Below are 14,406 nucleotides of genomic sequence, written 5' to 3' on the forward strand. Positions count from 1 at the left end.
GGCAGTATATTTTGTGTCAGAACGTACAGGGCTCGGCTATATATCATTTCTCATTGCTAAGGCTTGACTCCATAACAACTGAAGAATAAATTAACCTTCGTACTTTTGAACAGTAGAAGAGTATATTTTTCTGACCACAACATAAATAAAGGGAACTTCCAGTGTCTTGGAAGAAGAACAAATACAAGGTTTTGTACATCAGAATGTGGTTTTCCAGACAGAGTCCTGGTATCATCCCTTTCCCCAACTGAAGCAATATATTGTGAGCAATATAAGAGTCCTCAGAATCTTTTTCAAAGTGCAAGAATAGTTCAGAAGAGATTTCTATACAATATTTCTTGCTAAGTGTAGCAAATGTTATTTCTTGTTATGTGTCTACTATGTCTTTTCTCTCTCTGAAGCTCACAGTCCAAGCCTTAGACATGGAAGATGTGACTTACTGATGATCTACTATTATGACTTAATACATACCAACCTAAAGGATTCAATTATTATTTGCTGGAAGCATCCTACAAGTAATGCATTGTAGATACAATAATCTTCTTCAGGAATACTTGTTCTCCGTCACTCTTCTTGAATACCTGAGGTTTAATATTTCAGAGCTGATAACAAGCTCGACAATGGATCCCTTATGCTGCATCCTGGTTCAGTGCAGAAGCTAATGGCCTCCTAAATGCAGAGTCAGGAGAGGCCATTCATTAGGAAGGCTGTTTTCATAGCCAAGGAGTCAGCTGATTTTGTCAAGCGGTATCAGGATCCTCATAAATCGTCCTCTCTTTTTCTTCACTTTTAGCTCTATTCTTAGAATGTGAGTGCAGTCTTAGCCAACTGATCTTAATCAGGTTTCCTCATGATTAGTTGCAAATCTCCTGAGTTCAGTGAGATGTATTTCATAGTAAGTATCTTTAAGATTGCAGCATGCAGCCTGACCATGGGTAAATTTACTCACAGGTAAGGATGAACAGGACTTCTGCCTTGATTGATAATATTTTCACTGCTGCAGTGAAAAAAATATTTGAGCAGTTATAGTCTGGCACATTTGAAGGGAACTAGGTGGCAAAGGCTGAACTGGATGAAAGAATAATTTACCATTGTCCTATGTAAATTCCGATACCTCAAGCCAATCACAAAATATTTGCCATGTGTTGTGGTTTGTCACAAAGCTAGCAACCTTCATATTATTGCATTCTCAAGCCTGGGAGCAAAGACAAGTGGTTTATTGTGGAAGGGCTACTTCCATGTCAGGTAGGTCGCCACAGTAAACACATTTGTTACAATGTTAGGTGGCCATCCATCTTTGATCCTGGCAAGTCCCTGTACTTACCAGAACATGCTGAGACATAAATTGGCAGAAAATGCCATTTATAACCTTTATCTTATTATTCAGTATTTGTGGAACCCAGTTAGGTTGCAGTTCTGTGAACAACTGAGAGTAAGCCCCTACAAGAATTTCTTCCTGATCAATTCACACATATCATTGCTTTATAAAATACTGTCAGCATAAGACTGTTCGAAGGTGGGCTGGTAGCATCCCTTTACTGCCGCTGTGGGTGGTTTTCTTAACATCACCCACGGAATTCATAGCTAAGCTGGGAGCTCAAGCCCCTAAGTCACAGCAGCTTCGTAGCTATGCAAGGAGCTTATGCCTCTTAAGTTACAACAGCTTCAGAAGGAAATTGGGAAAATTAGTACACATTCAAAATCATTTGGGGTATCATATGGCTTTTCTAAGAGTATACACCTTGACATCCCAGCAGTTAAAAGGAGGTATTATATTAGATGTTGATACTGGCTCATGTCATTTCAGTATTCTCCCCTTTTTATAGTTATTTTTAGTAGATTTTTTTCTCCTGTTTGCAAATTTAAATTTAGCCATTGGCAGGAAAGTAATCTTGAACTGTTTGAGGAGATCATCAGCTGCAGAGAGGTAACTGGAATGCAGAAGTGGATTGTGTATTTCTTCCTTGCAGATGCTACAGTTGAACCCATGAGCAGATCAGTACCATGGTTAGAAAAACAAACTCTGTCTTCCAATCTTGTTATAATTTCCTTAATACCTCTCAGTCCACAGTGTGCCTAGAACAACATCTTCATTGTGTAATCCATTAAGGCTCTGTTCCTTACTATAGTTTGACTACCCATCTTTAAATTTCCATTCAAGTCTATTCCACTGCAAAATTCTTGCTTGACATACACACAATTATAAAAAGGATGTGTTGCATTATACTGCCATTTCATTCTTCCATGCAACATCAATAATTCTTCTCCCAGTGCATCAAATTTATGATACAGTATGGAAAACTGAGCTGCAACAGATGTGATATATCCTGTAGTACAGACAGTACATATTTTTATTAGTGGTTGTAGTACTTTGTTTCTTTGAAGACATTAATTTGACACAACTGTCAAAATAAGATAGTACAAATGTTTGTTCATGTGTATCTGTCAATGAATTTCTATTTACTTTTAGAGATGCAGAGAGGCTTGATGAGTATTACACAAAGAACCAGCAACTTAGAGAGCAACAGAAATCTTTGCATGACACAATTACAGTTTTAGAAGATCGGTAAGTAGCAGAATATAAAATGTAGTCATGGTTTTCATTTAACCTTAACCTGTTTTATTTAAAAAGGTGCTACAAACTAGACATGTGCTTTTTAATCCACTAGATAATTCAAGCTTGTGTTCTATTATTGCTGTTTTTCAATTATGATCTTAAATGTGTTTGATATATAATATGAGAAATTGACCATAGTTTGAAGAAAATTTATAATTCCTCTCAGTTCTTCTAGGGCAGTTTTTTTTTTACAGGACAGGGACATCTCTTGGAGCCTCTTATGAAATAAAGCTCTCTAGCAAATAAGAATTTGTTCAGAAGTTTCCATTTCTTCCAGATTATGTAGAAAAATGGATATGTGTTTAGCTCCTAGCAAGGTTTTTAAGACATGTATTTCTGGATCGCTTCAATTTTTTTGTTTCCCCAAGAACTAAAGGAAAGAAAGTGCAGTTCAAGCCATCACCAACCCAAAGAGTTAAATCTCTGATCTCAGTCCTCATAGTCCTCTTACAATGCCCACAATGACTTTGTTTATTGTAAATAACCCAGGAAAGAGAGAAGGTGTTCATTGACCCACTTTTTAACGAATCTCAGTTTCAAAGTGAGATTTCTGTTGGACATCTTTTTTTGGCAAATAACTCTAACAGGTTTTCCAAGATTTATGAGATATTTACGGAGTGTTTTTATTAGTGCACTCCCCCATGAGTTTTCATGGCTGAGTAGGGATTTGAAACATCCTGAGTCCTAACATGGCTACCTTTTTCAGATAGGTATATTCCGTAAATTGATCACCTGGAACAGTTTTCTTCTTCTGAAGGATAAAAAAAGATGTTAAAATGTTTGATTGGCATTGGCTTCGATATTAAAGACCACAGTTCTGCTTGTGTCTTTCATGTACTGAAAAGCAATCTGGATAATAAATACCATATAAAAAGAATTGTTATCATATATTTAAGATATAACCAATGTACTAAAATACAGGGATTGGGACTTGAGTTGCGGGACTTACTGTCAAATTGGACATTGATGACTCGACTTGGACTCAACTCAGGGTTGCTGCTGTTTTCAATGGTTTGGACTCAACTCTCAACTTGGAATCTACCCACCTCTTCCTTTTTCTCGGGGAAAGCTTGTTTTTCATAAGGACTTGGAGCTTGGGACTCAGGGCTTGGTATAAAAGACTCGGACTTTGGGCTTGGTACCAAAAATTTGGACTCAGATTTGGGACTTGAACCCAAAGACTTGCCAGCATCCCTGCTAAAACACCAGGCTACACCCCCAAAAGTCCCACTAGGCAAAATGAGACTTACCTATGAGTAAAATACATAGGATTGCTATGCTGGTTTGGCTTATATGTAACATCCTATCCAAAAGTGCTCTAACTTTTAAATTTTAGGTTTTAAATTTTTTCAGCAAATGTAATATGAACAACCCTGAAGATGCTGACCCGCTTGTTTCCCCTCCCCCTTAAAATGTAAGAAAACAAAGAAGCACACTGTAGTTACCAGCTTTGGAACAAACCAGGGTATTAAACTGTGCTTTAACATAATGATTAATTAGAGGCTTTCTTGGCTTAGTTGCAAGCAACACAAAGAAAGGTTCTGATATAAAGTGTCACTGCTACCACAAATGGCCTCCCACTGTAATATGGGGTTCCCATCATAATAGTTCTGCTGGTGCTTTCTCTTGAACATTGAGCATCTCTGGTTAAGCTCTCACATGCAAAGGCAGAAGGCAGCTCCTTGTTTGCCATCCTATTTGGTCTTCCAGAATCCCAGTTTCTGCATCGCTCTGCAGCTGTGCTTCTGATTAGCTAAGGTTTTAAAAAGTAGAAATGGCATGGACAAGGAAGGTTCTACCTTGTGTTTTCTCCTTAGTCATGCTGTTCTTGCTCATTGGAGTATAAGGACTGAACAGAGTGGGAATGTTTTACATTATTACTATCACAAGAATGGCAGGTGTTAATATCATTTACCCTAGCCCAGGAACCAAAGTAATGACTCATTTTGTGCAGAAGCCTTTTCAAATGGTGTGCAGCTACAAACTCTTAAGACATACAATGCAAGACCCATGAGATAAGGACCTCTGTGAAAAAACAATGTTTCCCTCCCACAAAAGATAATGTGCATCTTTTCATCCAGTAATGAAATTACAATTGTCTAAGAAGCATACTTTATTGTTTAGAGTTATTTCAACAGCCTTTTATAGAGTATTCTGTGTATGATTACTTAGAGGTAAGATCCATAAGTCCATAAATATTTTTCTCATAAATATCTCAGGATTTAAGTAGTAATATTTCTATGTGAAATGTTGTCATTTTGTATAAGCCCATCTATGGTGTTCTCTTATTTAAAATTTTTAAAATTTATTATACTGATCTAACAAATTATGACAAAAGCATCTTCTAATTTATCTAGGCTAAGAGCAGGGTTGTGTGATCGTTGTGCAGTAACTGAAGAGCACATGAAAAAGAAACAACAGGAATTTGAAAACATCCGGCAACAAAACCTTAAGCTAATTACTGAATTGAGTGAGTTTTAACTATTTGTTTGTTTGTTTGATTTATATCCCGCCCATCTGGTACAGTCTACCACTCTGAGTCATGCTATCATTTTTGTGACATCTGCAATATCCTTTGTTGGTATAGTTTCTCGGTAATGTTATTGATAGACCACCAGTTCTCCTAAGGAGGCTTAGACTAAAATCTTGTGCCCACTTAATGAGAGTAAACCAAACTGAACTTAATTTGGCTTATTGCAATGTAGACATGTATAACATTGTGCTGTTAGCCTCCTAAATTTTAAGCTGACTAATAAAATTCAGGAGCTGGGACAAGCGACGAGAGCTCACTCCGTCACTTGGATTCGATCTTACGACTGTTGGTCTTCTGACCTTGCAGCACAGAAGCTTCTGCGGTTTAACCCGCAACGCCACCACGTCCCTTAATAAAATGCTACTCACTTTCAAAATTATTAATTTATCATGACAAAATGTATGATGGGTTTTTTCTTTTGAAATGTCAGGAATTGCCACAAATGGAGAGGAAAGTTGAGTGAAATTGAACTGTTCTCTAATTTTTCCCCCTTAAGTTCAATTTTATGAATAGATTTTCCTCAAACATAAATGCTACATTCAGATACCACACCCAAACGTCATTTGTAAAGCTACACTATGCATTGTGTGCAATTCCAGCCTTTGTTGGCATATGAGCTTTCTACAAAATCAGACTATTAAACCATGGTTTGAAGTTGATTTGTAAATCACAATTGCGGTCTTTCATCGTTGCTCCACTATAGGAAGCAGTGGCGTACCCTAAAGACCAAAGTGAACTTATGAAAGTTAGTTCTCTAAACAGATGGAAAAATCAGTATGACCAGGAGATTTATGCATGACATTTCAGCAGCTTTTATTTCTATATCTGATGAAATATTCTCATGTTAAGGAGAAGAAACCTAGTAAATAATGTGTTACAGTTATGCATTATTTTACAATGAGCCTGTTCAGTATCATTATGTTATAAATTGCTTTGTAAAATATCCCTGTTGGTGACTGACTAGACTGCTTTGTTTAGAATGAAAGCTGAGGGATTTAGAGTGCAACTTCATGGAAGTTTATGACAGGTACCATATAATGGACTTGTTAAAAGGCTGAATGATGCCATAAAAAAGAACTAGTAATTGCCTTTTTCTTTTTTGATTTTTTTAAAATATATTTCAGTGAATGAAAGAAACAACTTACAGGATGAAAATAAAAAGATTTCTGAACAGCTTCAGAAAATGCAACAAAGGATAGAGTAAGTGTAGTTTTTCTCATTTAATAGGCATGATGAAGATGATGATAGCAACCAAATCTCTATACATTTGCTCTTTATATAGATTTTCTCATGACAAGTACAGTCTACTCAGTGGAACATGTGAAATCTCTTTTCCTGAGGGGGAAGAACGCTGCTAAACTTCAGATCCCAGAGAGGTTCTAAACAACAGTTTATGGAAAGCTTCTCTTACTCCCTATCAATCAGGGCAGGAATGTGGGGATTTCTTAGGACTTGCTGCTAAGTTTTTAAAATGTTTCTGCCTGTCTTCAAGTCCAAGCCAGTGTGGGAGACCTTCTTCAGCCCATTTTTTTCTGTGGCTTGGGAGTGGGGGAAGATACAGCAGAGGGAATGGCCACTGGCCACTACAAATTAGACTCAAATGATAAGCCAAAGCAAAACTTGCAGAACTTTCATGATAGTGTAATGAAGCTGGGAAATGATTGTAGTATCACTTCTAGGATCATCTCTCAGCCTTCACATTATTTGTCTCCACTTGAGACATCATAATCATCCACTGTGGCTCTCATCCTACCATCAATTGTCACTTCTACCTCAGCATTCTCTTGCCACTTCTACCAATCTCAGTCACTATACTCCTCTTAAATCCTTGCAAATAATTCCCTGTTTCTTGAGTTGGAATGACAAAATATTTGCCTTTTTCCAGCGTTTCTGCTATTTTCTTCCTGATTTTTCTCTTATTTGCCCCAGTACATTATGGCTACTCTCTTTTGCTTTCTTTACAGTGGACCCTCTACTTACAGAATTAATCCGTATTGGAAAGGTGGCTGCAGGTCAAAAAGTCTGTAGGTCGAAGCTCCATTGACCTACAATGCGTTGAACACCGATTAATCCGTAACCGTCCGTTTTTGTTCCGTTTTGGTTCCATTTTGGTTATTTTCTGGTCTGTAGGTCAATTCTCCGGCTGCAAGTTGAACCTAAATTTTGCGGCCAGAGAAGTCTGTTACTCAAAAAGTCTGTAAGTTGAGCCGTCTGTAAGTCGAGGGTCCACTGTATTTAATTGTGGCCATGCTTTTCCACACACCCCTTCCCCCTGAAGCCTCTGCAGCTCCTTTAGTTCCTTCTTAGTCTCTGTCTTCCTACCTTGCAGCTTTCCTTCTTCCTCCATCAGAAGGAGTAAACAAATGAGGCAATAGGTGCCAAGCTCTCCTTGATCCTATGAGACAAAAAAGTGCAGAAAGGTGGGGGACGGTATAAAGATTTCATGTTTGTTTTGTTTGTTTTTCTTAGAGAGCAGGAGCAATATATGGAAGAATGTATTCCAGATTCACCAGTTCAGTCACTTTCAACAGCTAATCGAATGCGCCGAAAACGAGAGAATAGGCATGTCAGATACACAGAACAAAGGTGTACAGATTTGGAACAGACAGGAAGACTTGATGGTATGCTTCCTCTTTCCCCCTAAAAATACTTGAAAATAATTACAATGTCAAAAATGATAGAAAATTGTCAATAATTTCTTAATACTCTTTTCTTTCTTCTTAGAAAAGCTGCTGTTGTTTTTTTTAACTCACTTTGTCAGTGCTAGAAAATTTACAATTTTAAATGCCTTAATTTAAAAAAAAACAATGGCCAAGTTGTATTTCTAAGTGCCTGGCATGAAAAAGATACATATTACAGGAAAAATGTGTGCCAAGGTTCTCTTCTCATAGGATACAGATTAGAATTTCCTTGTCTGACTCATACTACCATCTAATGGACAATATGAAGATTTCAATCTTACTGTACATAAATGTATACCTACATGTGAATAAAGCTGAATTAAGATTTTTAGAATACAGTTTATACATTAATATTACAATAATTTCAATATATCTTTGACCATGTATAGTGACAGTACAGCTGCTGCTTTAAAAATTATTTTAACATCAGTCTAAAGCATGAAGTGTCACTTTAAGAAAAACTATTTTTAGAAATACAAATTCTTTTTTTTCAATCTTGTATGTACTCACACATCTGCACTGTTCAATGACAGAAAGTTCAACTAAATAACATAAGATACTAACTGAAAAGCAGTTATGTTTTTAAACCTATAAGGGTTGAAGAGGACACAATGGGCGTGATCCATCTTTCCTGACACTGGAGCATCATAGCTTGATGGAGCTTTCTTTCTTTTTCCCTACCCCTCTGTTAAGAGGGTGCCTGAGTAACAACAGGAGATGCATACATACTTCCTGTTGTAACTGTCCTGCTCCCTTCACTGAGGATTCAAGTGACTCATCCCTTATTTTACTTCACTGTCATAGACAGGTTATTTCTCCTTGAAGGAGAAGGAACCAGCCAGGTTATGAGCTAAGTAATGTAGAGCTGCATACTAATACCATGATTGGACTGAACATAGCAGAAATATTGAGCTGCATCCCCATCTATCCAGTGGCTTGAAGAGAAAAAGGAAGAGGGTTCCATGGAGCCCTGTTCCAATCTCCTTCCACAAATGTATGGGTGTGTGTGATTCTGTCCTGTTCATTAATTATTTCCCCTTCACTGCTTATCATTTCCATTGTCTTGTCATACTATGTGAAATATATTGATATAGGTCAGGCTGTTTTAGTTGCTTGAAATCAGAAGGCAGTATATTAGAAAGTTTTTTCAGAGACTTTTGGGCAACAGTTGCTACACTAATATTTTCATCTCTCAGACCACCAGGTTTTTGTGGCTGTTATTAATCCTCTGGTTTACTAGGGATCCTCAAAGATTCTGTTCTACCCAGGGTAGGATACCAAAAAAAGAGTACAGCGGGATCTCGGTTTACGAAAGCCTCAGTTTATATAATTGTCTGTTTACGAACTGAAATCCATAGAAAATAATGTTCCGGTTTATGTTCTTTTTCTCTCTTTTTTTCCCCTCTGTACAAAGGGGTTTCCCCAGGATGCATTGTGCCTGGAGGTTTCTAGCACCTCCCCCGTTCCTAGCACAATCGCCATACCGGTTTACGAAATTTACGCATTACATAATGTCCCGAAGGACTCGTTAATTTCGTAAACCGAGGTATCCCTGTACATTGCAACTTTCACAAATATAGCTACATCAACCCTACGAAGAATGAACTTTAAATTCTGTACTGAACAAATCAGCATATCAGGCAAAAACAAAAGAAAAAATTAAAAAAGACAAAAACGTTGTGTCACTTTAAAGATTAGATGAAAGATGCTATTGTTTTTTTCTCTCTCTTTTTCTTTTCTTTTTTGCCGATATGCCTGATATGCTAATGCAGACTAACATGTCTACCTGAATAAATTAGGAAGCTTGGAATTGGTATAGACAGTCAGTAAAAATAATTATATGTCATGAAGCAAGATCAACAGCAATAACAATGTTTCAGGAGGCCAAAATTGCTCCTTAAAGCATCTAAGTCATTCCCTTTGATACAGATACACTGCATGATTCAGACACTGAACAATATGGCCCTGAAAAAGAATCATTGAATTGGTTTACTAGGGTGACATCTCATGGATGAAGTAGAAAAATAATAATCATAAAATTTGTGAACTCCCTTAGATCCCTGAACAAGAGAAAGGTGGTGTAGAAATTAAATAAAGAAATATAAAGAAAATGTCAGATAAAGGAACCAAAAAGAAATGGTGGGTGAGGAGTGCTAATTACCTTTTGATTCTAGCTTTTCAAAGTATTTGTATGATTTGTAATTATCCATTACTTTGTATTTTCTTAAATCAATACGAATTAATTTTAAAAATGTAAAGTAACCTTTACACATTTAGAAAAAAAAACTAGGTTGGATGCACTGATTCTGTGCTTCTGTCTGGGTGAGATTTGAAGCAATGACAGAACCTTGCACTTCCACATTTTTCAAATGCACAAGAAATAGTTGAAATCAAGCAACATAGGGGAAAATATACATTCCTTTGGATTGCATCATTAGATACTCAACAAGTATAAATCAAGGTGTGTGCCATCACCAAAACAACTACTCCAAACCCCTTCACTAAATTTGAGATTGCTGTTTATTTACAAAGTAATTAACTCCTTTCTTTGAAATATCACTTTTGTCAAACCAGCTGAACAGATAGTGTTCGCTTTCCATTGCCACCTAAACACTACCACAACTGATGAACAAGGTTCAATATTACAGGCTGTCAAATTTTTATCAAGCAGCAAACATTCTTTTTCTTTTATTTCATTCTTTTTTTATAGTTTGAACTCATTTAGTCTCATATATGTGTGTGTGTGTGTGTGTGTCTGCATGGACAAGAAGAGCATACATTAGAGTTTACAGCTTCTTCACAGAAATAGACATCTCAGCTCTTCGTTTCTCTAAAACCAACTCAAACACAGTGGCTCTCTCTTACAGATACTTTCCTGATAAGTGAAACAGCATCCCTACAGCCAGGCAGCATAGCAGCCAATCAGTACACAGTTCTATCCACATATGCTCTATCCCTCTTCCCAACTTTTCAGCAGACTCTCCTGGCACACATGCAATCTACTACTGCCTATTAAAAACACAGTCACTCTCTTTCCCATCCCAAGACATACATGTATACAGATATCTATACAATATTGAATTGCCACCATGACTTGTGTTTAAATATTATGCCTAGGCATTAAAACTCACTGTAATCATTATTTCTGGCTTGCTAGAGCTTGGGAAGATCCCATTGTCATCTACACAACAAGAAGTCTGTTGTGGAGAAGATGTATTGGTGGCAGATACCTGTGATCCACAGCTTTCTCCAGTATCAAGCAGATATAGTGAGTCTGAAAATTATATATTGATTTCAGTAACAGAAAGGAGCATTTGAAGTTGTGCTTAGAACTGTACTTAGAAATACATCTTTTGAGTAGCTTTTCACCCTGCTCTTCAGAGAAAAAAAACAATATTACTGAATTACTCTGTTACTGAATAATTACTTCTGTATTGATAGAAGGGTCCCCAAGGTAATTTCTGTGCATGTTAAATGTCCTTAGCTAATGACATCTTCTGAATTTTTAACAGTGTTTCAGCTGTGAAATATGGCATGTAGTTTTTATACATAACCTCTCAGTGTTTCTTTTTACAAAGGTATCAATCTTACATCATCATATATTTAAAATCAAGTAGGCAGTCCAAAACCGTTTATTAACCCTCTTCAACTGTTACTTCTGAATGCTTGAAAAGGGCCTCAGAAACATGCCGGTCTATCTCTGTCTATGGTGTGGTGACTCTGCACATCAACAATCAAAGAATTTCTTCCCCCATTTTGGAAGTCATATACACAATGTCATTGTCCCTGTTGGATGCTGCCAGTCATAGTTCAGCTTGGGGGCAGTGCTGGTGTGTGCAGAGCCAGGACTAGTCCCACAGGGTTCTAGGAGCCCCTTCATGCATTCAGCTGTTCATTTCTAAAGACATGAACAGCATTGAGACAAGTACAATATACTACATATATTTCATGAACCATGGCAACCTACAGTACTGCAAAATCAAAATCTGGATGCTTTTTTTAACCTTTATGAGGCTTCACAGCTCAGAAGCAGTATATGTAGAGCAGTGGTTCCCAGCTTTGGGTAACCCAGGTGTTCTTGGACACCCTAGGCAGCACAGCTGATGGTGAAGGCTCCTGGGAGTTACAGTCCAAGAATGCCTGTGTTACCCAAAGTTGGGAGCTACTGGTCTAGAGGAAAATGAATATCTTCATATCTTTTGAGGTCTTTGGAGGACATTCCCCAGCTGCCCTGCCAACTGAAGTGTGTCACTGTGATGGCGCCTTGGCTGTGGAAGGCTTTTCCACAGAGACATGCTCAGTGTCATTTTGGCACCAGGCATGTTTACATGTTTATTTTCAACTTCTACTGTTGTTTTCATTTTTATTACATTATATTGTTTCTTTGTGCAAGCTCCTATGAAGGTCTGTCAATACAGTTAATAAATAATAAAATAGACCTGAAGCATTATCTTTGATCAAATGTGTTCTGCATAAATGTGTGTAACTGAACCATGTGTATTTGTGTACATGCACAAATGGGTATGCAAACACAATATCCTGCCTTTTTATCAAGAATTCAGTAAAGTTATTTCACAAATAATTAATCTCAAAAGGAAAACACTATTCCATTCATAGTTCTCAATTGATGTATAGTTTTTAGGATTAAATCAGTCTGTAGACTCTACTAACAAGAGTAGAATAAGTTGCATCGTGTGTAGTAAAATTTGCTGCTTTCTTTTTTCCATAGGTACAGCTGAAAAAGTGACAGGAGGGCATCCTGATAAAACAGTTTTTAACTTGGCTGCAGTTGTTGCAGAAACACTTGGGTTTGATGAACCTGTGAGTATAGTTTTATATGATCTGTCCCAAGTCTAATTTGAGAGATTAAGGCCAGAGTCCTGTTGGGGAAAAAGGTGTGTGCCGTGGTAAACAACTTAGTGGTTTCCCTGATTGCCAAGGGCGTCTGTTATATGACAGATATTTCACAACCAGTACTCATGCAACAGATACCCCAGCATAAGAGATAAATGCTTGTATGATTGCCATTGCAAATGCATTTTTGCCCAACAGGATTCTGGCCTAAGCCTCATCGGAAAAGGTAATTTTTTCACTAAATGATTCAGCAAAAAATAGGGATGGGGCTGTTGGAAAAGCAAACTTCCATTCTCCCCAGGCTGCAATATGGGACTGGGAGCAGTCAAATAGGCAGGAGGCAAAGCACCTGTCTTACCTCCATGCTGTTTTCAACACTGCTACTTTGCAACCTTAGAAAAGTATCTTGCTGCACCATGAGAGTCATGAGGATTTCCTGGGACTCTCAAAGGTACATGGGGAAACAAGCTCCAATGGAGGCTGCCTTCATAAAGAGTGCATGGAGTCAGCGTGTGTTGGAACTCATTCCCCTATGTATCAGGGAGGCTTTAAAGGATTCCAAAGCAGCAGCACAGGATTGGCATGGAGGTAAGAGGGCTGCTCTACCTCTTGCTGGTTTCATGGCTCCTGGTCCCTTAAAGATGGTTGTGGGTGAATTATAGGACTGGGCATTCTTTTTTTCTGAAAGTCACATCCCTGATAAAAAGCTATCACACATAAAAGCAATCAGCTCAAAAGCAATCAGTTACGTATAATGTATAAATGCAATCGCTTGCTAATCTGAATTGCCATCTAACTACATCATCTTAAAATTTTATATTCACCTTGTCATTTTTCACTGTTGAATAATATATATTTATTGCTGTATTTGTGTAGTAGTCACACCTTAAGAAAATCTGAAGGATTTTTTTTTTTTTTGCTATAATCCGTTGAAAAGCAATGCTAGAAGGTGGGGTGAAAATATGGCCATCCAAACATGACAGTGGCTAAACCAGAGATTAAAAATTCCTGCTTTGATTTCAGATTGTGCACAACATTGTCTCATTGCACGTGTGTAGTGAAGAGCCTGGAATTGAAGTGGGAACTCTTTAATTAGCAGTAATCATTGCACTGGCGCAGCCATGCAATAGAATACTAGACTCTTATCTTTCTGCAGTACCAGAAATGTTTATTTGTTGATAATATGTAACTATAAATTCATTGCAAGGATATTACTGAAATGGGATCCCTTGCTTTAGAATTTAGTTGGCTTCTTTATTAAGGGTGCCCTCAGTCGGAGTATGAATGTCCAATCACAACAGTCCAAGGTGCTGCACTCACATCAGCAGCGCCTGCAGTCATATTATTTCTAAGATGGGGAGCGACATGAACAATTTGATGCTGAACTTATGCATTTATCTTTGAGGATTGTATGCATGCAAATTCAGCTTTCCCTTCCAAACTGACTGGAGATATTTTTAAAAACAGCTCCATGTACTTGTATTTGAGTGAAGAAATGTATTTGGGGCTTATTAAAAACGTGTTGTAAAAATATTTCAACTGTTTGTCAAATTATATTGATCCATAGGGGCCTCAGAACAAACCACAAGGAGTCTCCAGAAAACAAATGGTGGGTCTTGGCTGCCCTAAGCATAATAATGACAACCAGGGGTAAGTTTTAGATTTTTTTAAAAACCTTGGAATTGTCAATTCTGAACAAATAAATTCACCTATACCTTGAG

The 14,406-nt window shown here is 37.5% G+C and overlaps 1 protein-coding gene across 9 annotated transcripts in view; it reads left to right on the plus strand.

The window, feature by feature from the left end:
- Positions 1-14,406, plus strand: part of RBBP8 (RB binding protein 8, endonuclease) — a 44,698-nt gene that overhangs the window by 12,117 nt on the left and 18,175 nt on the right. For all 9 annotated transcript variants that reach the window (XR_013544768.1, XM_078392614.1, XM_072998849.2 and 6 more), the window contains 7 exons: positions 2,471-2,566; positions 4,975-5,087; positions 6,275-6,350; positions 7,620-7,771; positions 10,989-11,099; positions 12,561-12,652; positions 14,253-14,335. Coding sequence is in view for 8 of the 9 variants with exons in the window: in XM_078392614.1 (XP_078248740.1) it covers positions 2,471-2,566; positions 4,975-5,087; positions 6,275-6,350; positions 7,620-7,771; positions 10,989-11,099; positions 12,561-12,652; positions 14,253-14,335 (723 nt within the window). In the remaining variant the exon portion in view is untranslated. The remainder of the gene's footprint in view (positions 1-2,470; positions 2,567-4,974; positions 5,088-6,274; positions 6,351-7,619; positions 7,772-10,988; positions 11,100-12,560; positions 12,653-14,252; positions 14,336-14,406) is intronic.

Source organism: Pogona vitticeps, chromosome 4, assembly GCF_051106095.1.
Source record: "Pogona vitticeps strain Pit_001003342236 chromosome 4, PviZW2.1, whole genome shotgun sequence".
Lineage (NCBI taxonomy): Eukaryota > Metazoa > Chordata > Lepidosauria > Squamata > Agamidae > Pogona > Pogona vitticeps.